Genomic DNA, 23863 nt, shown 5'->3' with positions numbered 1-23863 from the left:
GGTCATTGTATGAGTGCTTTGCATAATTTCCCTTTGCAACAAAAGTACATTTTAATTGAATTAAAAACGCCTTGCATGCTGAAAAGTAACCCTTTGTGTTTGCTGTGTGTCTGCAGTCTGCAGAAGCTGCCTTGTGAAGTATCTGGAGGAGAACAACACGTGCCCCACGTGTAGGATTGTTATTCATCAGAGCCATCCACTGCAGTACATCGGGTGAGTGAGGGGCCGCCGCAGAGCAGCGCACGGCCGCAATCAGCAGCACGGCCGCCACTGAGCGATAAATTCCAACGGGCCAAAGAGCCGTTCTCCCGCAGGAAACCACCCGAGCCGCGGAGGCGGTCTGTGTTTTCCTGAAAGATGCCACTTGTGTAAACAATGCAGCCAGTCAGGTGCGGTGGTGTTACTTTACAGTGGAGCTGGCATTAAAGCTTCATGGAGAGCCGAGTGAGTGCAGATTTGCATGTTAATCAAACCCTGATGTGGTTCCACTGATTGGTTTTATCCGCAGGCTGTGGTTGGAATGACAAGCAGCTCCGTGTCTGCGCTGCACGAGGACAATAAAACCTGCACCTGCGCGGAAATATCGGCTTTTTATTTCCTTTATTACAGCTTTGACACCCCGATTTTTGTGTTTTTACTTCTGAAATCGATGCGACCCGAACGGCAGGGACTCGTGTGAACGTTTATCAGGTTTTAATCGACACAAAGCAGCTGCACACGTGCACGATAATCTCCACATGTGGAGGGGGTCCTCACCAGAGCAGGCTTCAGTTTGACAGACAGAGGCCCGGCCGAGCACCTGCTGCATCATCCTCAGCCTCTGATGGGACTGAGTCGGCAGGGATCAGCTGCTCAGGACTTTCAGCTGCATTATGGAGCCGGCTCTCGATGCTGGTTTCCAGTCCGCCCCGGTTCCTCTGGCTCTGGATGTGTCTGCGTTCATATTAAACCTTAATCTGGAACAAACAATCATCCTTTTACTTCCTTTAAATGAGCAGAACTCACAGCTACTTGTTTACTATGAGCCTTGTGAAAACTCATTTAAAGGCTTTTAACTGAAAGTAGCCACTGGAACATGAATAATGTATTTCTATTTCTTTCTTGGTGTGTTCAGTTTCGGTGAGGATCTGTGAAACATGGCTGTGTTCTCTGTGTTCTGAGGTTGTTTCCATGTTTAGCGCCTCAGGGTCACCCTGGACCGTGACTCTGCTCGCTGCCATCGGGCTTGTGTGGTTGTGGTCCTTCAGTCGCCTCCGGTGACGTTTGATTGGCTGCGTTTGCCTGTAAGCTTCTGTGTTTTTCACAGGAGTAGTTTGACAGTCTTACTGCTATTGGACACCCAGTCTGGCTGCTTAAATTCTCCTCTGTGAGGGATCGTGTTGTTGATTCTCCTCTAAGCACTCGTGCATTAATGTCTGATTAATTTGACACTCAAACTTTCGTGTTCCTGCAGTTTAGTCATTACTGTGTAAACTGAGACGTCTGCAGGAAATGCTCCATTTCAAACACATTAGCTCTTTGCACAGCTGTCTCAGTGTTTGCAGGAAATTGGAGTTGATGGGACCATCAACAGTGATTCGAAGGCAAAATGTCCAGCAGATGACAGACAAATCCCATCTGCTCATCAAAGATTGATCAAAGTTGATGCTGGAGACTGAGCTTGACATCACACTCGGCTTGTTTTAAAGCATTTTAAATGTTTTGCTCAGACAAACAGCATTTTGGAGCTCAGAGGAGGAAATCAGCTGTTTACTGTGTGTGAAGTAGATCAGTAACAAACAGTTTTCCGCTCCCAACACCCAAAAGCTTCCTTTTTCCACTCAGGCAGCCATCAGCTCTGACATCACGAACCGCCCTGACGTGGATGCTGAATCTCTAAAGCTTTTCTTTGGTGTCGGGCACCAAGCTGCCAGTAGCTCCATCAGTTGGTATTTCCCAGAGCATCACTCCCCCTACAGCTTGCCTTCACCCCGTACTGCATAGGCATCACACACGGACACAGGCTTCCACCAAGCCAACGCCTTCCATCACACCGTGACCCAGCTCTCATGTTCACTTTCGGTGCCTTGGCGCTGAATTTGGGTCGGCACGAGCACCCGAACTGATGTGATGCCAAGATTTGAATAGAGTTTATCAGTCACTGCAGTTCTTAACCTGAACAGTAGGTGTCACTGCTGAGAAAACTAACGAATTTAAAAAAACAGAAACGTTGCAGAGCGAAGGAAACCAACGGACCTCATCGCATGAGGCAACATTGGAAAGAAAAACTCCCTTTAAACTGGAAGAAATCTCCAGCAGAACCAGAACCAGGCAGGGGTGGCCATCTGCCTGAACCTTAACCTTAAAGCAGTGTTTCTCAATTCCGGTCCTCATGACCCACTGCCCAGCACGTTTTCAATGTTTCCCTCCTTCACCACACCTGATTCAAATGATCAGCTCATCATCAAGCTCTGCAGTGACCTGATTAGGAGCCATTCAGGCCTGATAGGGCCTGATAACTGAAGGCTCTGCCTCCCATTCTGCTTTTAGGGGCCTGATAACTGAAGGCTCTGCCTCTCATTCTGCTTTTAGGGGCCTGATAACTGAAGGCTCTGCCTCCCATTCTGCTTTTAGGGGCCTGATAACTGAAGGCTCTGCCTCCCATTCTGCTTTTAGGGGCCTGATAACTGAAGGCTCTGCCTCCCATTCTGCTTTTAGGGGCCTGATAACTGAAGGCTCTGCCTCCCATTCTGCTTTTAGGGGCCTGATAACTGAAGGCTCTGCCTCCCATTCTGATTTTAGAAACTCTGGGAACCACAAAGAAACCTGCAGCCTGAGCGCAAAGTGCTCTGTTGGGGAAATATCCAACTGTGAGATCTTTAAGATCATTAAGAGCTTTATATGTGAGGAGAAGAACCTTAAATTCTGAGAGCCAATGAAGAGAAGCTAAAACCGAATAAATATGATCTCTTTTCAGCAGAACTCTGGCTTTTCTGCATCACTCTGAGGCAGGATGTTCCTAATTTTGACAGTATTACAAAGGCAAATGAAGGCAGTCCTAGAAATCTGTTTTATATGTGGGTCAAGGGACAGATTCTGGTAAAAACTTAGAAGTTCTTCACTGTAGTACCAGAAGCAAAGGAGATACAATATTACAGAGGAACTATTCAGCTTCACGGTGTCTCTCAGCTCATCCAGAAGCCATACAGGAAGCACTTTATGCACACACATACTACCCAGTTTCAACTTTTTAATAGTACAAAAACCGGACCTTCTCTGGTTTTGATGGGTCATACAGAAGAGAAGAACCTGCTGGCTCAGTTTTGGCTCATGCTGCCGTACCCAAGGTCGAGATAATGAGCAAAAACAGTCCACGAGGCTTCAAAGCCTCATGTCCACCGATCTGACAAACTTCTGCCAGACCACCGGAAACATCCCTGCAGCTGTGGAGATGACCCAGCTGTGCGATCCTCACATTCTGACCCAAATCTTTTCTTCCCCACATCTTTCCTGCTTTAAACACATCATCTTTAAGGGCAGAATGAACACTTGATATATTCCACCCACTGCTGGGTGCTATTCAAACAGGATTATCGATGTTTTCCGCTTCTCCTCTCAGTGATCATGATGTCATTTTATTCTGGATTGAATTGATTCGGCCTGTACATATCACCTGTATTTATATACATATATATATGTATATTTTGCCTTTCATATGTGAAAGATGACAGAAAGTTATATTTTGTCCCATCTTTAACGCATTAATTTAAATTTACTTGTATTTTTTGCATGTTTTTTGCGAGGTTGGAGTCCAAATGATTGGACTTGAAGGTAGAATAAGACGCTGTTGCACTGAGGATGTAGTACCAGCTCAGTCCAGCAGGGGCCACTGTTTTCTTGCCATTGAGGGAGCATCTCTGCTGATTTTGGCCCCTGATACAGCAGCTCCTCAGTACACAGCTTGCTGGGTTCTTTTCCTCCATAACACCGCAGCTAACTCAACACGTTGTGTCCGTTAGCTGACTGTCAAGGCTGGGTGTCAAAATGCACCGTTGTGGTGATGGCAGACCTGAGCTTCCCCCACTGAGCCGCCCTGTCACCAGCACAGGGAAAGGCTACTTAACACTCTGACTGACAAGAGCATATGCTGCTCACCAGCCTCTCAGAGTGTCAATTGGATTTTTTATTTTTTTTTGTCACAACACATTTGACATTTTCCCGTAAATGCCGTCCTGAGATTTGCAGCTTTTTATCAAGCAAGGGAGGGAAGATGTGTCCTTTGTTGGCTCGACGTGTTGCATAAATCAACAGGTTCCCACTTGTTCATCCTAAGACTTATTGTCTCTTTTGATAGTGCTGCACTTTAAGGGTGAATAAGGGAAATCTCTCAGTAAAAAAACTCAAAGATTAGAGGATAAAAACATTATTCTGCAGCTGAAAGTTGGAAACCAAACATGTTTAGATGTTCATTTCCCTCTCTGTTGGATGGAATGAAAAGATAACTAAAACTAATCACTTTTTTTGTTCTTTTCAGCCATGACAGAACAATGCAAGACATCGTCTACAAGCTCGTACCGGGGCTTCAAGAGGGTGAGTGTCCTCGTGTGTCATCAGAGATTAAAGCTTCACTGATGTCCTCCATCACTACCTGCATATGGGGCTCAACAGTGGGGACATTTTGGTCACATTTTCTTGCTGCCGGGTGGATTCAGAAGCCTTATGGAGCACAGATGTGACACACTCACTTTAGGGAACCGTTAAAGTCTGGTGCCGGCAGTGATCTTGAGAAAAACCAAACATTTCTTTGTGTTTTTTCCTCTTGTGCAGCGGAGATAAAGAAGCAGAGGGAGTTCTATCAGAAGTTGGGCATGGAGGTGCCCGGCGACATTAAAGGAGAGCTGTGCAACATGAAGACTCATCTAGACCAGCGCAATGGTACGGTCCTCCCGCTGCTGTTTTTATAAACCCAGACAGGGTCCTGATGAAACTGCTTCCTCACCGTCACGGCCGAGCTCTTCCTGTTGGTTAGAAACTTTAATGTGTTCGGTGCATCGATCCAGCCGCTGACCTATGATCAGCTTCACTTGATGGGAGCCACAGCATGTCAGAGTGTTGTTTAGCTTCGTTAGGTGATGTGTGTTAAAAGTCCTCCAAAGAACCGAAGGGTTCAGCTGCAGCCTGATGAAAACACACTGACTGAGGCTTTTCTGACTCACAGACACTCAGACGAATGGCAGCTTTTCTCTAAACCCACCACAGACTGTTCAGGTGATATCATAAAGTCACAGTGTCACACACAAAGGATGAGACCAGAAAGAGGACGATACGACGGCCCTGCAGCTGTCCTTTTTCACCGTCTGAACACATCAGTTATCAGGGACCAATCATCAGTAGGCATTTCCTTTAGATCCCTTTTATAGCTCATAGTTCAGTTAATGTCTCATGGCTTCCAGCTGGGAATAAGGAGCATGGGTTAGCGGGGTTAGCATGGGTTAGCGGGGTTAGCATGGGTTAGCATGGGTTAGCGGGGTTAGCATCGGACGGCTGCCGTCTGCGTGAACCTGAGTGGAGAATTGAACCTTTTTCTTCTTCTTCGCTGTGTGAGAAACATGGAGGTGTGCACAGTGTTAGCAGCGAAAGTCTCGCCATCATCACCTGAGAGCTGGCGGCCCTCGCTGCAGGCGTTACCTCCACCTGTTGCTGCACCGATGCTCCGAGCTGAGACACAGTTGCACCTTTCCGGGTTCTGTATTCGCACAGAAACTTGCTAAATAAATGAGTCTATTTAGGTTCTTCGTCTTGCTAGTTTAAAATAAAGTAGTCGGTGGGAGTCTCCTGCACACGAAGTCTCACAGCAACATGTAGGCGGTGACCGTGCTTTTACCGGCTTTGATTCCAGCAGCATCAGAAAGTAAAAGCTGCTCAGACCAAACGTTTCTACCTCGATTAGCCGCTGCATTGATGAGGGTGAGGGCCAGCTGGGGTGTGAGGGCCAGCTGGGGTGTGAGGGCCAGCTGGGGTGTTTCCTGCTGGATTTGGAGGTTCTGATTCTCAGTTCGTCAGTTCAGTAATTACTTCTTTAAATCCACCCAATCATCTCAAGCTTTTGTACAAAACAGATCAATAGACTGCAGGACAGACCCTTTTCACAAGCTAATGGAAGTAATAATGACAATAATTTGGAAGCGATATTTGCTTTGAGCCTAATAGTAAGCAGCTTATGCTGAGAAGCACTCGGAAACAACAGCAGTTAGATGCTTGGAAAGTTTAGAGCAAACATTCACAGAAGAATTCAGCTCATCGGTTCAGTCTTTGTCCCTGCCGGGGGGCCACAAGCCCTGCTAGGGGGCCACAGGCCCTGCAGGGAGGCCACAGGCCCTGCAGGGAGGCCACAGGCCCTGCCGAGGGGCCACAGGCCCCTGCTGGGAGGCCACAGGCCCTGCCGAGGGGCCACAGGCCCCTGCTGGGAGGCCACAAGCCCTGCTAGGGGGCCACAGGCCCTGCCGAGGGGCCACAGGCCCCTGCTGGGAGGCCACAAGCCCTGCTAGGGGGGCCACAGGCCCCTGTTAGGGGGCCACAAGCCCTGCTAGGGGGCCACAGGCCCTGCAGGGAGGCCACAGGCCCTGCAGGGAGGCCACAGGCCCTGCCGAGGGGCCACAGGCCCCTGCTGGGAGGCCACAAGCCCTGCTAGGGGGCCACAGGCCCTGCCGAGGGGCCACAGGCCCCTGCTGGGAGGCCACAAGCCCTGCTAGGGGGGCCACAGGCCCCTGTTAGGGGGCCACAAGCCCTGCTAGGGGGCCACGGGCCCCTGCCGGGAGGCCACAGGCCCTGCTAGGGGGCCCCTGCCTGGGGGCCACAGGCTCTGCTAGGGGGCCACGGGCCCTTGCCGGGGGGCCACAGGCCCTGCTGGGGGGCCACAGGCCCTGCAGGGAGGCCACGGGCCCCTGCCGGGGGGCCACAGGCCCCTGCCGGGAGGCCACAGGCCCTGCTAGGGGGCCCCTGTTAGGGGGCCACAAGCCCTGCTAGGGGGCCACAGGCTCTGCTAGGGGGCCACGGGCCCTTGCCGGGGTGCCACAGGCCCTGCTGGGGGGCCACAGGCCCTTGCCGGGGGGCCATGGGGCCCTTCCGAGAGGCCACAGGCCCTTCCGGGAGGCCACAGGTCCTGCCGGGGGGCCACAGGCCCTGCTAGGGGGCCACAGGCCCCTGCTGGGGGGCCACAGGCTCTGCTAGGGGGCCACGGGCCCTTGCCGGGGGGCCACAGGCCCTGCTAGGGGGCCACAGGCCCCTGCTGGGGGGCCACAGGCTCTGCTAGGGGGCCACGGGCCCTTGCCGGGGGGCCACAGGCCCTTCAAGGGGGCCACAGGCCCCTGCTGGGGGGCCACAGGCTCTGCTAGGGGGCCACAGGCCCCTGCTGGGGGGCCACAGGCTCTGCTAGGGGGCCACGGGCCCTTGCCGGGGGGCCACGGGCCCTTGCAGGGAGGCCACGGGCCCCTGCCGGGGGGCCACAGGCCCTGCTAGGGGGCCACAGGCCCCTGCTGGGGGGCCACAGGCTCTGCTAGGGGGCCACGGGGCCCTGCTGGGGGGCCACAGCCCGTGTACGCTCACAGCTCGGCAGAGTTCAGGATTAAAGCAGGCTGAACTGTTTGAGCCCTTCACCTCAGCAGTTTGAATGTCACGTGCTTCTCGTCGCACGATAAAAAGAACGAGACTTTAACGAGTGACATTAGAAACAACCAAGAGGACCAGCAAAAATCCATTAAACCAGCTCAGCCAATCAGAATGAGCCTCAGGCCTGGTTATTGTGCACAGCAGCTTCTCCAAACCAGCTCGCTGCAGAGGGCTGGTGTGCATGTGTCCAGAGGGCTGTCACGCCGGCAGGCCTAATCGCTCGCTCTGATTTTGGTAATTAAGGCTCAGATGGAAGTGGAAGTCTTCTCCGGCTCTGGGGCCTCGTTGCTTTGAGTCAGTTTTATCTGAAGCGTGCAAACACAAACACGTTTTAATGTGGCGACGCCAACAGAAATGGAAACAAAAGAGCTGCTGGACTGCATTACACCATCATTCAGTGTGTTGAAATGAAACCAGTCTCAGCCTTTTATCAGAAAAAACAACTATAATCAGACGTAGTTTTCACTCTGAGCTCATTGTTGTGTGTTTGTGAGAAACTGAGATGATTAATGTGCTGCTCAAAGCTGAAAACCGGTTGGTTTCTGACACATAATGCCTTATTTAGAGGCTGCAGACCTTCACCAAACTGTTCTCGGTGAGAAGATGAACGTATTTCATGCCAGAAATAAGGTCCAGGTTTAAAAATACCGGAGTTCCCCTTTAAAGCGAGACTCCAGGAACAACTCTGGCCTGTTTTCTGTGTCGATGATGATGATGATGATGATGCACAGGCACACCGCAGATGGCTGAGTGACAAACCAAGTGAAAGGTGGAAAAATGGTTCTGCAGATGGTCTCCATGTTTTGGTTTCTGACATTTACAGGAAGTAGAGACGGATTCTTCTGTGTGATGCTGTAAAGGCTCGAAGGGAAAGTTGTGTCCAGCACTCGGGATGTGATATTATTACCTGTGTTCACCTTCAGCATGAAAATGTTCCACAGTACTGATGGTGCACTCAACAGAAAGGAGCAGAATAGTTGGGAATACCAAGAAAACGCCACAGAATAGAGTTTAAATTCCTCTCATCGTGCCTAAAGACAGCTCTTAGTAACAGGCTCTGCAGCCTGGACAGATGGCCCGTTAAGGCCTAATAAATCCCAGCTTTCTGTGAGGACCTGGCTATCTGATCTAATCAAACCAGAATGAAGATGTTTCTGTTTTCCAAAGGAATCCGAGGCTAAGAGAAGAGTTTGAATTGATATCATTGAGATGATTCCCAGCCATCGTTCTGATTCACGAGGCGCAGCAGTAATCCTGTGTTTCACATGAGAGAAACCCCTTTAAGGCTGTTGGTGACTGCTGCAGAAACAGAAAATTCTTCTGTTTCACGGCTCCATTTTCCAAAGAATTGCAGGAACTTTACATTCATTCGACCCACTTGTTAAGATACTGCAGAAAAGGAAACCTCAAGGCTTCTTTACTTGACAAAAAACGCCCTGAAATGTTGCCGTAACATCAGCGTTCCTTGAGAGGCTCATCATCGTCGTCTCCGTTTTCCCTCTGGCAGATTAATGTGCTGTTAAATCCATGTGCAACAAAACCAAAACTCACCCAAAAGGAATGGAGCGAGGCAGTATGTGCAAAACAAAATGCTTTCAAAGGGAAGTAGTGTCAGCAGAAGCTTGTTTGTCTGACATGCCCTGCGGCTGATGTGGCCTCGTCAAGTGGGACGCAAAGCAGATAAAACTGTGGAGCAGCAAGATGTAGCCAAGGGTTTAGAGTGTATTCTCATCATATAGTCTAAAGACATCAAACATGAAGTTGAGTTTTAGGTCCATGGCTTGCACTGGGCTTAAATGAGTGCAGAAATCTCATTTCAAGGCACCGTGAGACTTTTATAACAGTAAACTGCGTAATATCCCACTTAAAAACGAGTTTTAAACGTGCTTTTTGCACCTTTCCATCCGAGAAACCCTCAGTAAAAAAAACCAAATCACAGCTAAATTATACAGACTCACGAAAGGGTCAAGCATTAATGGAGAATTAACATCCAAATGTCGACTAAACGAACATTTGACCAGTAAATGAGGCGGCAGCTGCCATTGGGTGAGAGGTGGGGTACACCCTGCATGGGTGCCACACAACCGTGCACGCTCACACTCACTCTTAGGCTCATGCATGCTTTGGGAGGGCCTTCCACCCCCCCCCACAGCTCTGCAGGGAGCAGAGGATAAAGCAGACACTGGTCGCACTGCAGAGCCGTGAATGCAGGATATTAGGAGGAGATTTCTAAGAAAATCACGTTTTCTTTCTATTTGATTCAGATTTGACTTTGGATTCACAACTTTGACGGACAAGTGAAGGTTTACCAACAGAAAACACACTTTAAAGAGATAAAACTTGAGATGAGTCTTGACTCTATTCAGTTTACTGACTTATCAACAGAAGCTCTGCCTCCAATGGAGCAGAACAGACTCATTTTTCTAAATTACCTTCTTTTCTGAGCACTTAAGGCAAGAAGATTGATAGACATGAGTCTGCAGAGCACACTTTTATCTTTCATGACAATACAAACTCCCCCGCTGACACACAGAGTTTACTCCATCTCATTCCTGATGTACAGTAGCCTGAAAATGTTGTGCACGCCTTTGGGATTTTAATGTTACGGCACGATCCCATAAATCAGCAAACAGACAGAAGATCATTTTCTAACCATATGAGAGCAGAGAAAAAGAAAAATCTCCAGTCCTCGTTATCACTGACGCTGTCAGCTCAAACACGAACCACTTGGGGTTGTTTGAAGGTGAAACCGTAAGAGCGCGGCCCCCCTGAGAAGCAATAAGCGAGGTCGTTGCTGGAGACAATTGCCACAGAGGAAGCTCGTGATGCTCTGAGGAATTGGTGCCGGTTGGCCCGGTCGGACACGAGGGGGTGAAGGCGGTCTCATGTGCAGCCTGAGCAGGAGGCGGCTGTTCGCATGCACAGACACACAAACTCTGTTATTACCTGCAGCAAATCCACAAAGAACAGGCTGATTGTCTTTGTTTTTAAAGGTTACAGAAAAGCAATATCCAACTGTGCAGCAATTTTGTCACAGCAACACAATTTGGACTTTGATAACCAGGTTTCATATCAAAAAAATTCAATATTTCAAAGCCGGAGCATCGCAGCCAACGAGAAAAGCCATAAATAAATGTTTACTGTAACCACAGCTGTCCTGATGTTGTTTCACTGGAATCTGATCAGTGGGGAGATGTCTTGCTCTGAGTTTCTGTTCACGAAGCACCGAGGCTGCTTAGGCTGAGCTGCAGGAGGAGCCGAGATGAATAATAGATTAAAAGCTGTCCTCGACGGGCACAAATTCTCTGAGGAAAGGACAAAAAGTGAGAGGAGTTAGAGCTCCAGCAACCTTTCGGCTTTTTGGGATACAACAAGCAACATTTAGCAGGTGGGATGGATCCTCAAAGAAAGATGGATATGCTGTTTGGTTATAAGGCCTCAAGTCTCAGGAAGGCAGAAACGTGCACAGAGTAACACCCACAGCTGCAAACATGCCTCAGGTTAGAGTGCTCATCACCAAAAGAATGAAAGCAGCAAGATGCATCCGAACAAAGCCACAGCAGCAGAACCATATTCCATCGATGCAGAAACAAACGAATTTTTACCGTTTCAATATATTTTTGCCATTTACTGAACTGGCTTTAAGTTTGTGAGATAAACTCTTCCAGAGGAGCCGGTTCAGAGCTGCGTCACCTACAGAAACATTGAGGTTTCTCTCTTCCCACACTGTTTTAGCCTCGCTGTTGGTCTCATTTTCTGTGCAAACCGGCATCTGAATATTTAAAGATCCCTGCTGTAGACTGCAGTCTGTGTTTGGGATGCTTTGTGCCGCGTTCAGCGTTCATTTCCACCTAAAAAAAAGCTGCTGCAGATTGGATTTCCACACTGTTAAAGGCAGGATCTTTAAATGCCAGCCGGTGATGATAAAGGACGCAGGTTTCTAGGTTTGGCTCTGATCTGAACCAGCACTGGAACCACTGAGGTGCAGAAAGAGCCATGTTGAGCAGCCAGGTGTTCGGCCTCAGACCGAAAGCTTCGCTGGGCCTTATTATTCTCGTGTCTTACCTTTCTTGTAGCTCTCGGAACACAATACTTGGGCGTCATGATTGGTGACCAACTAACCTTCAAACATCACGTTACCTCGGTTACTCGTTCAGCCGCTTTGCATTACTAAACATGAGAAAGATCAGACCATACCTGACCCAACATGCCCCCCAGCTCCTGCTGCAGGCCATGGTCATCTCCCACCTGGACTCCTGCAGCGCTCTCCTAACTGGTCTCCTAACTGGTCTCCTAACTGGTCTCCTAACTGGTTTCCTAACTGGTTTCCTAACTGGTCTCCTAACTGGTCTCCTAACTGGTCTCCTAACTGGTTTCCTAACTGGTTTCCTAACTGGTCTCCTAACTGGTCTCCTAACTGGTCTCCTAACTGGTCTCCTAACTGCTCTCCTAACTGCTCTCCTAACTGGTCTCCTAACTGCTCTCCTAACTGGTCTCCTAACTGGTCTCCTAACTGCTCTCCTAACTGGTCTCCTAACTGGTTTCCTAACTGCTCTCCTAACTGCTCTCCTAACTGGTCTCCTAACTGCTCTCCTAACTGGTCTCCTAACTGGTTTCCTAACTGGTTTCCTAACTGCTCTCCTAACTGCTCTCCTAACTGGTCTCCTAACTGCTCTCCTAACTGCTCTCCTAACTGGTCTCCTAACTGCTCTCCTAACTGGTCTCCTAACTGGTTTCCTAACTGCTCTCCTAACTGCTCTCCTAACTGCTCTCCTAACTGGTCTCCTAACTGGTTTCCTAACTGGTTTCCTAACTGCTCTCCTAACTGCTCTCCTAACTGGTCTCCTAACTGGTTTCCTAACTGGTTTCCTAACTGGTCTCCTAACTGGTCTCCTAACTGGTCTCCTAACTGCTCTCCTAACTGCTCTCCTAACTGCTCTCCTAACTGGTTTCCTAACTGGTCTCCTAACTGGTTTCCTAACTGCTCTCCTAACTGCTCTCCTAACTGCTCTCCTAACTGCTCTCCTAACTGCTCTCCTAACTGCTCTCCTAACTGGTCTCCTAACTGGTTTCCTAACTGGTTTCCTAACTGCTCTCCTAACTGGTCTCCTAACTGGTTTCCTAACTGGTTTCCTAACTGGTCTCCTAACTGCTCTCCTAACTGCTCTCCTAACTGCTCTCCTAACTGGTTTCCTAACTGGTCTCCTAACTGGTTTCCTAACTGGTCTCCTAACTGGTCTCCTAACTGGTTTCCTAACTGGTTTCCTAACTGGTTTCCTAACTGGTCTCCTAACTGGTCTCCTAACTGGTCTCCTAACTGGTTTCCTAACTGGTCTCCTAACTGGTCTCCTAACTGGTTTCCTAACTGGTCTCCTAACTGGTCTCCTAACTGGTCTCCTAACTGCTCTCCTAACTGGTCTCCTAACTGGTTTCCTAACTGGTTTCCTAACTGGTCTCCTAACTGGTTTCCTAACTGGTCTCCTAACTGGTCTCCTAACTGGTTTCCTAACTGGTTTCCTAACTGGTCTCCTAACTGGTCTCCTAACTGGTTTCCTAACTGGTCTCCTAACTGGTTTCCTAACTGGTCTCCTAACTGGTTTCCTAACTGGTCTCCTAACTGGACTCCTAACTGGTTTCCTAACTGGTTTCCTAACTGGTTTCCTAACTGGTTTCCTAACTGGACTCCTAACTGGTTTCCTAACTGGTTTCCTAACTGCTCTCCTAACTGCTCTCCAGCCTGTGAAACCTCTGCAGATGGTCCAGAACGCAGCGGTGCGTCTGGTCTTGGATCAGCCTAAAAGAACACGCCCCCCCTCTGTTCATTGAGCTCCTCTGGCTGCCCTTAGCATCAGGTTCAAGTCCCTGATGTTAGCTACAAAGAGCTTAATGGAGCGGCTCCATCTACTTGAATGCTCTTGCAAAGGCTTCTGTCCCAACTGGGTCCCTCCGTTGGTCCCAGGATTGTCGTCTAGCAGCTCCTACACCACGCCTAAGACAATCCAAACTCTGTTCATGTGTCGTCCCACGATGGTGGAATGACCTACCGAGCGCTACCAGAACAGGGGCGTCCCTGTCTATCTTCAAGAAGCTCCTGAAAACCCAGCTCTTCAGAGAGCATCTCCTATCCCAGCACTTACCTTGTACTTCCCTCCCCCCTCTATCTCTGCACTTTATCTTTCTGCACTTCCTTCTATGCCTGCACCCTATCTCTACTCTGTCCCCTCTGACAGAGTCGGACTCCTGGGTTCCTTCTATGTAGCTTATTGTTAGCTTTTTATATAGCTGTTATATCTTCATTTGTAAGTCGCTTTGGATAAAAGCGTCTGATAAATACAGAAACATTATCCACAGAAGTTTAGATTCTGAAGGACGCCTCTTTCCTCAGACTCTATCTTTATTTTCACACCCGCTTACTTTTACACTCGTTACGCCATATAAAGACGTGTAATTGCCTCATAAATGAACCTCTGAGGACGTGCTTTTATTCCCCGTTAAGTGGCAACAGGAGGTCAGATACGCACAAACCTCTCAGCCTAAGTGAACAATGACAGAAGGTTGAGTGGCTGCTGCTAAAACAAACGCACACCAGTGTCGTGCACATGAACCGTGCACTTTTTGTGACCTGTGGCCCTTTTCTTTCCCAAACAGGCGATACCAAATCAGAGGACACGACCAATAAGGAGGCAGGAGAGGAGAAACCAGAGGAGGACAACGACTATCACCGTAGTGATGAGCAGGTGAGCCCTATTTCTCCTGATGGACAGCTTCGTATCCTTCCACCGGGCCTCAGACGGGGACAACCTCTCGTTAGTTAAATAAAGGAAATGGCCCCCGTGGACAGGACTGTGTGTGAGTCAGCTGGACTATAACAGGGACACTTAAGCAACATAAACACAACATTTCACTGTATCTGCATGGCTGTATCCTGCCATAGATATTTTGATTCTTGTAATTGAATTTGGATTGAAAAGTACCCCCCCCCCAGGCTTCTCCAGGCTGTTTTACAATCACTGGCTTGTTTTATTTTGGGGCTCCGCTGCCATCCAACCGCACACATTTCCAATGGAAATTAGCTCCTCTTCCATTTATATTCGGGCACATTTATAAAACTTCCAACATGATTATTAAAATGAGGAGTGGATTTGTTGTTATTGCTGGACAGACACTGTCTGGAGCATATATGGCTTCTGTATCATTTCAGCTGTGGAGATGAGTAAAAACCAGCCAAAGAAGCACTTCTTTACGGCCCTGTAGCTCTTGCCCTTTTGTAAATCCAGCAGCGCTGCAGAATGCACACAGAATAGTTGATATGGCAGTCTGAATCCAGCAGTGTCAAATGTCATGGGCGGAGGTGGAGGGATGCAAGATGACTCATAAAACATGGAGAAATTGCAGGATGGAGAGGGAAAATGGCTGCTGATGGCAGCAAGTCACCGCGCCGGGGGATGAGGTGATCCTGAAACTGCAGGAGGCGCTTCGCTGGCTTTTATGTTGAAGGGAAGCGTTGTGAAAGGTGATTGAAATGCTGAAGCTCATCAGAAGAGATGGGAAGGAAGGTGGGAGGATGATGGAGGGAAGAAGGTGAAGCAGCAGGGAGATGGGCACATTCTTAGGGTTTGTGGAGCTTTTAGATGAAAAGAGACACTATAGACCAGTGAAAAACATCCATCCATCCGTCTGCTGGAGTCTCCTGAGTCCAACACAGGGCGGCGGGGGGGCTGGAGCCTATCCCAGCTGCCATTGGACCAGAGGCGGGGTACATCCCGGGTCCACACTCACTCCTGGGGTCAACTGTAGAGCCAGCTGTGGGAGGAAGCCGGAGAGCACCCACAATGAGGGATTTGAACCGGGAACCCACCAACACGCAGCCGACTGCTGAGCAATCGATTAAAATGATAAAACAATATGATGAGAGTCGTGTCGCCCTGTAAAAACAAGCCTGCTGCTGTGGAAGCTCAGATTGGTCATTAAAGTTGTGTTTTTATATAAAAATCAGATCTTTGTTGAGGTCTGAGAGTGTAAAACCTGCCATTCGAGTGCCGGACAGCAGGAATTTGTCCTTTACACGGCTCAGTCACAACACTGTGAGCTCTGATGAAGTGAAAAGCGTTAATTACCTTGCTGCAGTGACACCTGGCAGGGGGTGGGATATATGAGGCAGCGAGTGTCAGCTGTCCTGGAAGCTGACGTGTTGGAAGGAGAAAGGTTGCTTCAGGATTTGAGCAGCTTTGTTGTTGCTGGCCTGCTGGGTCACGATGGGCTCAGCGATGCACGCAGGGAGCCACGGCCGGGCCGTGCTTTTCATTGTTCCAGGTCAGGTAGGTGACCCTTTTCTTTGGAAAATCAAGGTGTAGTCGTCATCTAACCAACCAAAGGGCCCAGGTGAAGTGCTGGATGACCGTCACACCTTGATCCTCAGAAGAAAACGGGGCACCGTGTCTCTGAAAGTCGACAGTTTATGTCCAAGGAGATGATCTGAGATCAGGCCTAAGATTCGGGTCAAGACAAAATGAATAAAGAAAACATCCATTTAGTCCTCAGTCATCGCTGATTAAACAGCGACAGTGAAGGTAACTGATAATGTTTGCAGTTATTATTAAAAATTTGCTTCCGTTGATTTAGGACGACCAGCTCCTGAGATTCAAGTGGTTCTGCAGCTTATTCTAAATGGAGGCAAAAGCAGATTTAAATGTTTTTTTTCCTCTATTACAGACCTTAAAGGGGAACTCTGGTATTTTTAAACCTAAACCTTATTTCTGGCATGATAAATAAGGCATTATCTGTCTTTATTTCACCAATACTTTAAGAAGAATGAATGAATGAACGTGTGCTATAGCTCTGTTAGCTCATAGCTGCTGTGTTGTTGTTATTGAGCTGTGCTGCGGGGGGGCGTGTGGATGAAGTGGTCCCAGTAGAGTGCCTGTGTAGAAATCCCTCCGTTAGCTCTCCTTTAGCTGCAAGTAGCCACATAACAGCAGCTATGAACTAACAGAGCTATAGTACACGTTCATTCATTCATTCTTCTTAAAGTATTGGTGAAATAAAGACAGATAATGCCTTATTTAGAGGCTGCATCCTCTAAGCCCCGTTCACTCCGTTATATGGATCTCCAGTTATCTAAATATCTTCAGAAGGACGCCGACTTTCACCAAACTGTTCTCGGTGAGCAGATGAACGTATTTCATGCCAGAAATAAGGTTTGAAAATAACGGAGTTCCCCTTTAAGGATAAATAAAAGGTTTAGAACAAAGACTTCCTGCAGTCAAAGACTCGGTTTGAGGAAACTTAAAGGTACAAAATTCCTTCAGAAGCGGATTTGGAGCAGAGTATGCTGTGCGTTTGAAATCCAAAAGCAGATAAAAGAGAAGATTAGGAAATTCTAAACAAAAACATGCATCTCTGAGCAAAGAAACAAGACACCAAAGCTTCTGAAGAAAGGCAGAAGAGTGAGAGCAGCAGGTTCAGTCGAGCTGAGGAACAAAACAGTCCCTGGAGTCCAAATCTCTTCCTTCTTCCATCACTCAGATGTAAGAATCAGCAGGCGAACCGGCACGCATGGCCGGTCTCCAGAACACTTCCCTGCTGCCTTCTGGGTGACCTTTCAGAGAGTAACCTTGGGTTGTGAGGCGGTGCCACTGAAAGCTGATGACACCATCGACTTGAACAGCAACAACAGCCTCCTTCTTTATCTGAAAACGTGGTTTCACAAGTTAATATTTCCAGATGAGGTATGAAGTCTGAGGATGGGGTCCTGGGGAGGTGAACGTGCAACATACTGTTGGAAAGCACAGATTCTTGCTATTCTATTGATTGAAAGCCTTTTCCAGCACTGTGACCGCAGCAGGTATAATCATTACAACCCGCCTGAAACACTCCTGGTCATCCACCAACTCTCCTCCTCAGCCATAGACGCACGTCCAGCTCAATAAATGCTGAAAACTGCCCCGGAAAACTGCAGCCTCCAGGTCGCCTCATTATAAGTCTGGCACCCATGTAAACTTTCTCTTTACGGTGATTTGGGGACAAAGCTGGAGTCGTTTGCTTTTGATTGACGCTTCAGATGAAACTCACATTCTCAGGGTTTAATAGCCAACACAAATTAGTGGAGAATGCCTGGACTTAGCTGTGAAAAACCCGGGTGAGACGTCAGGACGTGGACTGATGGCGTTCTCTTACTACCGGGTTAAAACCACAGTTACTGGTTTTCAGTGTGTTTGAACATCTGAAGGATTCTTACAGTTTAGGGGTAAAAAAAAAGATCAAAATCAAGCTTTGGTTCTTGAACAGCTCTCAGTTTCCTTTTGGGATGCCGTGGATCGGTGGTATGGGCAGAAGTTTGAGAGAACAACTGGGTCTGCTTTAGAGAAATTGGGGGAAAATAGTCTTTTTTCTAAATTATTAACCAAAGTCTTACACTGAAAACTCTCACGCTCAAACTTTTCTTGCACACAAAAGATTTCAGAAGAACAAATACGGATAGAACTGTTGCATCAGATCTCTGCAAGGATGCAGGACAATAATGAGCCCGAGGCTTTCCCCGCTGGATGTTTTCTTTATGTCACTGTTGCAATACCAAGGCTGTGTGCTTAGCCTCGGCTCCGCGGACCTGTCATTAGAGCACTATCACCGCCGTGCGGCCGCCACCGAGCAGCCGCCGAGTCCAGATCACCGGCAAGGCTTTTATTTGACATTATGAGCCTCCCACTGGAAAAGAATTTGTTACGATGTTGGTCTTTGCTTATTGAAGGGCAGGCTGTGCACTGATGAGTGTGCACACAGAGAGCACTGCAGAGTTTAAACAGGGACCAGGGCATTGTTGGCTCATCCTGTCTCTGAAGAGAGGAATGAAAAGAGACATGGGGACACCCACACATTTGGAAAGCTTCTGTCCCTCTGCTTGGTATCTTCATATGTGAGGGACAGAGGCCCAGTGGCGGTGATGCATTCTGACTGCTGCAGCCATCGACCGCCAAAAACCAGCCACCATGTCACCTCAGGGAGAAAACCAGCGCCCGGGCCAGTGAAAGTCAGCCACATGAACAGCTCTGGCTCAACGCTGAAGTGACCTCTTTATGTGGCATGAATGGAGGTGAAACCAGTCCATTTCTAAACTGCTTCCTGCTTTGCATCAATCTGCCGACTCATTCAGTCACTTGTTTGCATTAGTCACGACTCGACAGTTTAAAGCTGGCGTCAGACTGGGAATACATAGTTTTACTGGGTTCATTTAGCTTTTAAAATGTCAGCGTTCAGTCAGATCTACAGAGGTGCTTCACATATGTTCATTTGGCTGAGTCAGAGTTCTCTTTCAGCCATAACACTCGTTCTTATCCTGACAGGAGACACATTGCATCCTTTTCCAGGTCTTAATGAGATGTTTGTGATATGCTTTGGTTAAAATGCCACCGAGAGACAAACTAATGTTGGTTTTTGTAATTGTGAAACGCGTTTAATCGTTAAAAGAATTAAAAAAAAGTCTGATTTCTTAGTCTGGATGTCAGACAAATAGTTTTCTGTTTATAGCAAGTCAAAAAGAAAGAGCTAAAGAGCTAAGCTTTGAAATTGGGTGGAGATAAAGGATAAGAAGGCGGGAGATTTCCCCAAAAAGCCTTTTTTTTAATCTTTTAGTTCTTCAGAAATCCAAATATTTGCTCCCAAGCGAGAAAAAAGGTGATATTTTTGCTAATATGTGGTGTTTAAACACAGTGTGGTGAATGGGAGCAGTTTCAGGACGACTTTAGAGTGATTAAAACTCGTGTTGCTGCCAACAGAAAGCATCCTACAATGAGGAGCATTGCATGGCTGCAGGATCACTCTTCTGTGCTTGTCCTCCAACAGGTCAGCATCTGCTTGGAGTGCAACAGCAGCAAACTCCGGGGCCTGAAGCGCAAGTGGATCCGCTGTTCAGCACAAGCCACAGTCCTCCACCTAAAGAAGTTCATCGCCAAAAAGCTTAACCTGACATCGTTTAATGAGGTACCGACGCCGGCCCGCACAGCCGCATGCAAAGAGCAGTTTTAGGGGATAAATTGGAGCAGTTTGGGTCGTTTTGGGGAGCTTTGAGCTCCGGTGAGACGCCCCAAAGATGAGTGGGTCATGCATCAGGTGTGGAGCTGCCCTCAGCTCTGAAATATTCCACAAAGTTTAATCAGATTCCCTCCAGTGTGTGTGAGAAAGTGGATTAGTAGCAGCTTGGACCTGATCTCTTAAATCTCGATCGTTTGTTTGAGCACCAGCTGGGTGGTGTGGGCCTGAAAGTTTTCTTGATTGCAAAAATACAACATAAAGGTCAGATTATAGTATTTTCCTGCTCTGACTCACGCTCAGCCTTTGTGTTCGTTATATTTAGCATGAAAACAAGCCCTCATGATATCTAATTTTCCATTTATTGTCTCCCCCGCCCCATTCAGAGCAGCAGGGGGGGGGGAGTGGGCAGTAATTTGACAGATGGATTTTTAGATGGCTGTGAATAATCGTCAGTCGCCCTCTTGTTGTCTATTTTTCCATTTTCTCTGTTTCTTTCCCCTTTTTTGGCTTTCACACAGATGAGTGGGCAGGCTCCATCATATCGTCAGCCTCCATAACTAAACGGCGGCGAGGCGGACGCGCTCTCCCCGCCAGCTATTGTTGTGCTATTTACCAACTATGAAAAGATGTTGTTTGAAACGATTCAGCTTCCAAGCTCAAAGCTTCACAACGACGCTTTGTGGGAGAACAACACAGCACTTCGTCAACGCTCATGTTTACATGTTCGCCATCGTGGTCACGCCACCCATCTAAGCGCCTCTGCAGGAAGTGCGTCCGTTAATGATTCAGACCGAGAAGAAATGCCCAAACCGACACATTTCTCATGTCTTTTTTTTTAAAATCACACCATAGAAACTTAAATCTGTGATTTGGTGTCTGTTTTCCACCTTTATTTAACAAACACAAGGGGAAGAAATGCTTTTCTGCCCGTTTCTCACCAACTTTATTGCAGTAATGACACTTATTAACGGTTTGGGAACATCTGAAATCTGATGTCGGCCACATTTAAAAGAGGACCAAACCTTCCGAAGCTCCTTTTATATCCGATCCTGACACCCTCACCCGTCATTAGTTTAACCTGCTGATTGTTCCAGTCTTTCTTTGCTCCCTCACATCTTCTTTTGAGCTGTGTCTGTACCTCTCCGGATCCATTTTACCCTCCTTATAAACTCAGACTCTCTTTCTCTGTGGGTGCGTCGTTTGGTTTCACCTTGAAAAACGAGCCTTCTTCGAGGCGTCTTAATTAGAAATGAAGTCCTTGTTCAATCAAAACTTTGGGATCATTTACAGCCTTCGATTAATCTCACGAAAGAGATGTGATGAAAATAAATGGGTTTCAGTGCCTTCCTCCATTATTTTAACATTTCTATGATTCTATGATTCTCTTTTAAGTGTTGAGGCCATCTTTTAGGTTTTGTGTGTCTCCAACCCTGCAGTGTCATCCCCTTTTTGGCACCATCTGGCGTATTATTTCAGCCTGCAAGAAAGTAAACTTGTGCAATTATCTCTGTGACCAGCTCATGAACCAGATGTTGACTTTCAAACTTCCGACTTTGTAAGTCGGGGACACGTCGGATCGATTTGGTTCTGCAGCTTGATGCATCCAATGCAAGATGTGATCTGCAAATTTAAAAAAACTACATGAAGCAGACACAGAAGTTGATTTAAACTGACTTAAAGTCATCAAGGACTTCGATGTGTTCAGTAAAATGTGCAGCCGGCGTCTCCGTGGTGGATAAGCTTCTATAAGCTGGGGATCATTTTCATTGTGGCTTAGTTATTTTAGTAAATATAGAAGGTTTGACAGCTAAATTAAGGACGAGCATCTCCGTTTCTTGGGTTGAGACCCAAACCTGAGACAAACCCTCTCTTTGGCCTCTGTAAAGACCCTTTTCCTACTCTTCCTTGGAGCTGGTTTAGTCTGACTTTCTCATCTCCGTCGGCGCTGATAAACGCTCCTCGCGTCCTCTGATGGGAGCCAGCGGGCGGCGCTGTGGCGGCGTGGTTCTCCTTTCTTCTCCGCCTCACAGAACTGACGAGCAGATGTGAGACGCTGCTCAGCAGAATATCGATGTGGATTCACAGGGGGCGGCTGGATCCTTCGAGCCGGCCGTGTGTTGAGTATCGAACTTCAGCATCCAGAGGCCTTTCCTGCAGAAACGCGAGGTCCGAACAGGGTTGAGCAGGAGAGAACCGGGTGTTTGCTTCCTCATCACTTGGCTCAGATGCAGAAGCCATGTCGTGGTGCAGTTGTTGCCCTCTCTGAGGGAATATGAACCTTTGACTTCCTGCACTTCTAAATTTGCTGCCTTTCTTTTCACAGCTGGACATTTTATGCAACGAGGAGATCTTGGGAAAGGACCACACTTTGAAATTTGTTGTCGTGACGAGATGGAGATTTAAGGTAAGTGATGGTTTGAAGCTGTGATGTTGCACTGAAAAGGCAGATTTTTAAGGTTTTAAGGCCTTCTCTCCTGATAATATCTTTAATTTTGCTCAACTATCTCTTTTCTGGTGGAATGACTTGAACTGCTTTTTTTCTGATGAAAATCTAGATTCTAACCCTGTAAACATGGTGTTTTCTCTGTGTGTCTCAGTGACATCGGGTTCATTTAACATAATAACTTCATCAGTAACTGTGCTGATGAAGTTGAGCCGAATTAAAGTTGGTAAAGTTGCTAAATTAGATCGGAGCTATGAAGGGACTACTTTTGGAATTAAATTCACGTTGTTTGAGACGTGGTTTGATCACTTATCTGCAGACGTCCTCAACGACAAACCAATCGAAAGCCTCTTGAAACTAATGGATCTTTGAGTTGCAACACAATAGAAACGTGTGACACGGGTCACTTTCCCTGAGCAGAAGCACGTTTATCGGCTGTAAATCAGCTAAAACGAACCTTCTCAAACTGGCGGTTACAGCAGTCTTGGGCACTGTGTGGCGCTGACCCGTGAGGTCCAGACAGAAATGGTAAACGAGCCTGATTACCTCAGAGCTGGGATCTCCAGGAGCACGGCTTCCTTGGCGTTGCTGTAATAAAGCGAGGCAGCGCAGCCCTCAGACACTGAAGATAAACACGCTTCACTGCCAGTGAAACCAAACTATTGGTTTGTTTTTGTGAATTTATTTGAAATATCAGTTTAAACATGCAACTTTGGATATTTTCGCACACTTCCTCTGTGTTTTTAGCTCAGTTTTAGCTGCAGATTTTGTTCTTTAGAAGTTCTCTTTAACCTTAGAATAAAAAGAGGCTGAACTTTCTTTTTTATGTTACTGTAAACGTGTAAAAAAAAGTGAAGATAAATTACTTTATTGGACCATATTGTCAGCTACAGAAAAAGGTGCATTTCAGCTCAGTTTTCCCTCACACCACCGATCGGAGGGTGTCGTATTCAGCCAGTTGGCCTCAAATGCACAAAGTAGGATGTTTTTCTTTAACTGTAGCTCACAACTGAGGCCTCTGGTTTTAATCCTACAAGAAGGAATGACCTTAAAGGGGAACTCCGGTATTTTTAAACCTTATTTCTGGCATGAAATACGTTCATCTGCTCACCGAGAACAGTTTGGTGAAAGTCGGCGTCCTTCGGGAGATATTTAGATAACTGCAGATCCATATAACGGATTATTTACTTTATTATTTAATTTATTGTCTACACACTCGTCCACTGGGACCACTTCATCCACACGCCCCCCTGCAGCACAGTTTATTCACTCCGTGCTCTGTGACAGTCGGCTAACTTCACACAGAGTTTGCTGCTGATAGTTTTGTGCAACATGGCAGGATATTTATCAGATTTTGACGACAACTTTGAGTACGATGGACGTTCTTACCGGAGTAAATAAACTGTGCTGCAGGGGGGCGTGTGGATGAAGTGGTCCCAGTAGAGTGCCTGTGTAGAAATCCCTCCGTTAGCTCTCCTTTAGCTGCAAGTAGCCACATAACAGCAGCTATGAGCTAACAGAGCTATAGCACACGTTCATTCATTCATTCTTCTTAAAGTATTGGTGAAATAAAGACAGATAATGCCTGATTTAGAGGCTGCATCGTCTAAGCCCCGTTCACTCCGTTATATGGATCTCCAGTTATCTAAATATCTTCTGAAGGACGCCGACTTTCACCAAACTGTTCTCAGTGAGGAGATGAACGTATTTCATGCCAGAAATAAGGTTTAAAAATACCGGAGTTCC

At 47.4% G+C, this 23863-nt stretch overlaps 2 protein-coding genes across 2 annotated transcripts in view; both read left to right on the top strand.

Moving 5' to 3' along the window:
• LOC140317674 (nuclear cap-binding protein subunit 1) overlaps positions 1-23863 on the top strand; it is a 189229-nt gene that overhangs the window by 72111 nt on the left and 93255 nt on the right. The window lies entirely within an intron of this gene.
• LOC140317672 (polycomb group RING finger protein 3) overlaps positions 1-23863 on the top strand; it is a 74205-nt gene that overhangs the window by 45221 nt on the left and 5121 nt on the right. The window contains exons 4-9 of the mRNA XM_072395149.1: positions 117-213; positions 4514-4569; positions 4807-4914; positions 14296-14384; positions 19486-19623; positions 21998-22078. Coding sequence (XP_072251250.1) covers positions 117-213; positions 4514-4569; positions 4807-4914; positions 14296-14384; positions 19486-19623; positions 21998-22078 — 569 coding nt within the window. The remainder of the gene's footprint in view (positions 1-116; positions 214-4513; positions 4570-4806; positions 4915-14295; positions 14385-19485; positions 19624-21997; positions 22079-23863) is intronic.

Source organism: Leuresthes tenuis, unplaced genomic scaffold, assembly GCF_036924035.1.
Source record: "Leuresthes tenuis unplaced genomic scaffold, fLeuTen1.0.hap1 SCAF_11, whole genome shotgun sequence".
Taxonomy (NCBI): Eukaryota; Metazoa; Chordata; class Actinopteri; order Atheriniformes; family Atherinopsidae; genus Leuresthes; species Leuresthes tenuis.
This window is presented reverse-complemented; position numbering and strand designations above follow the sequence as displayed.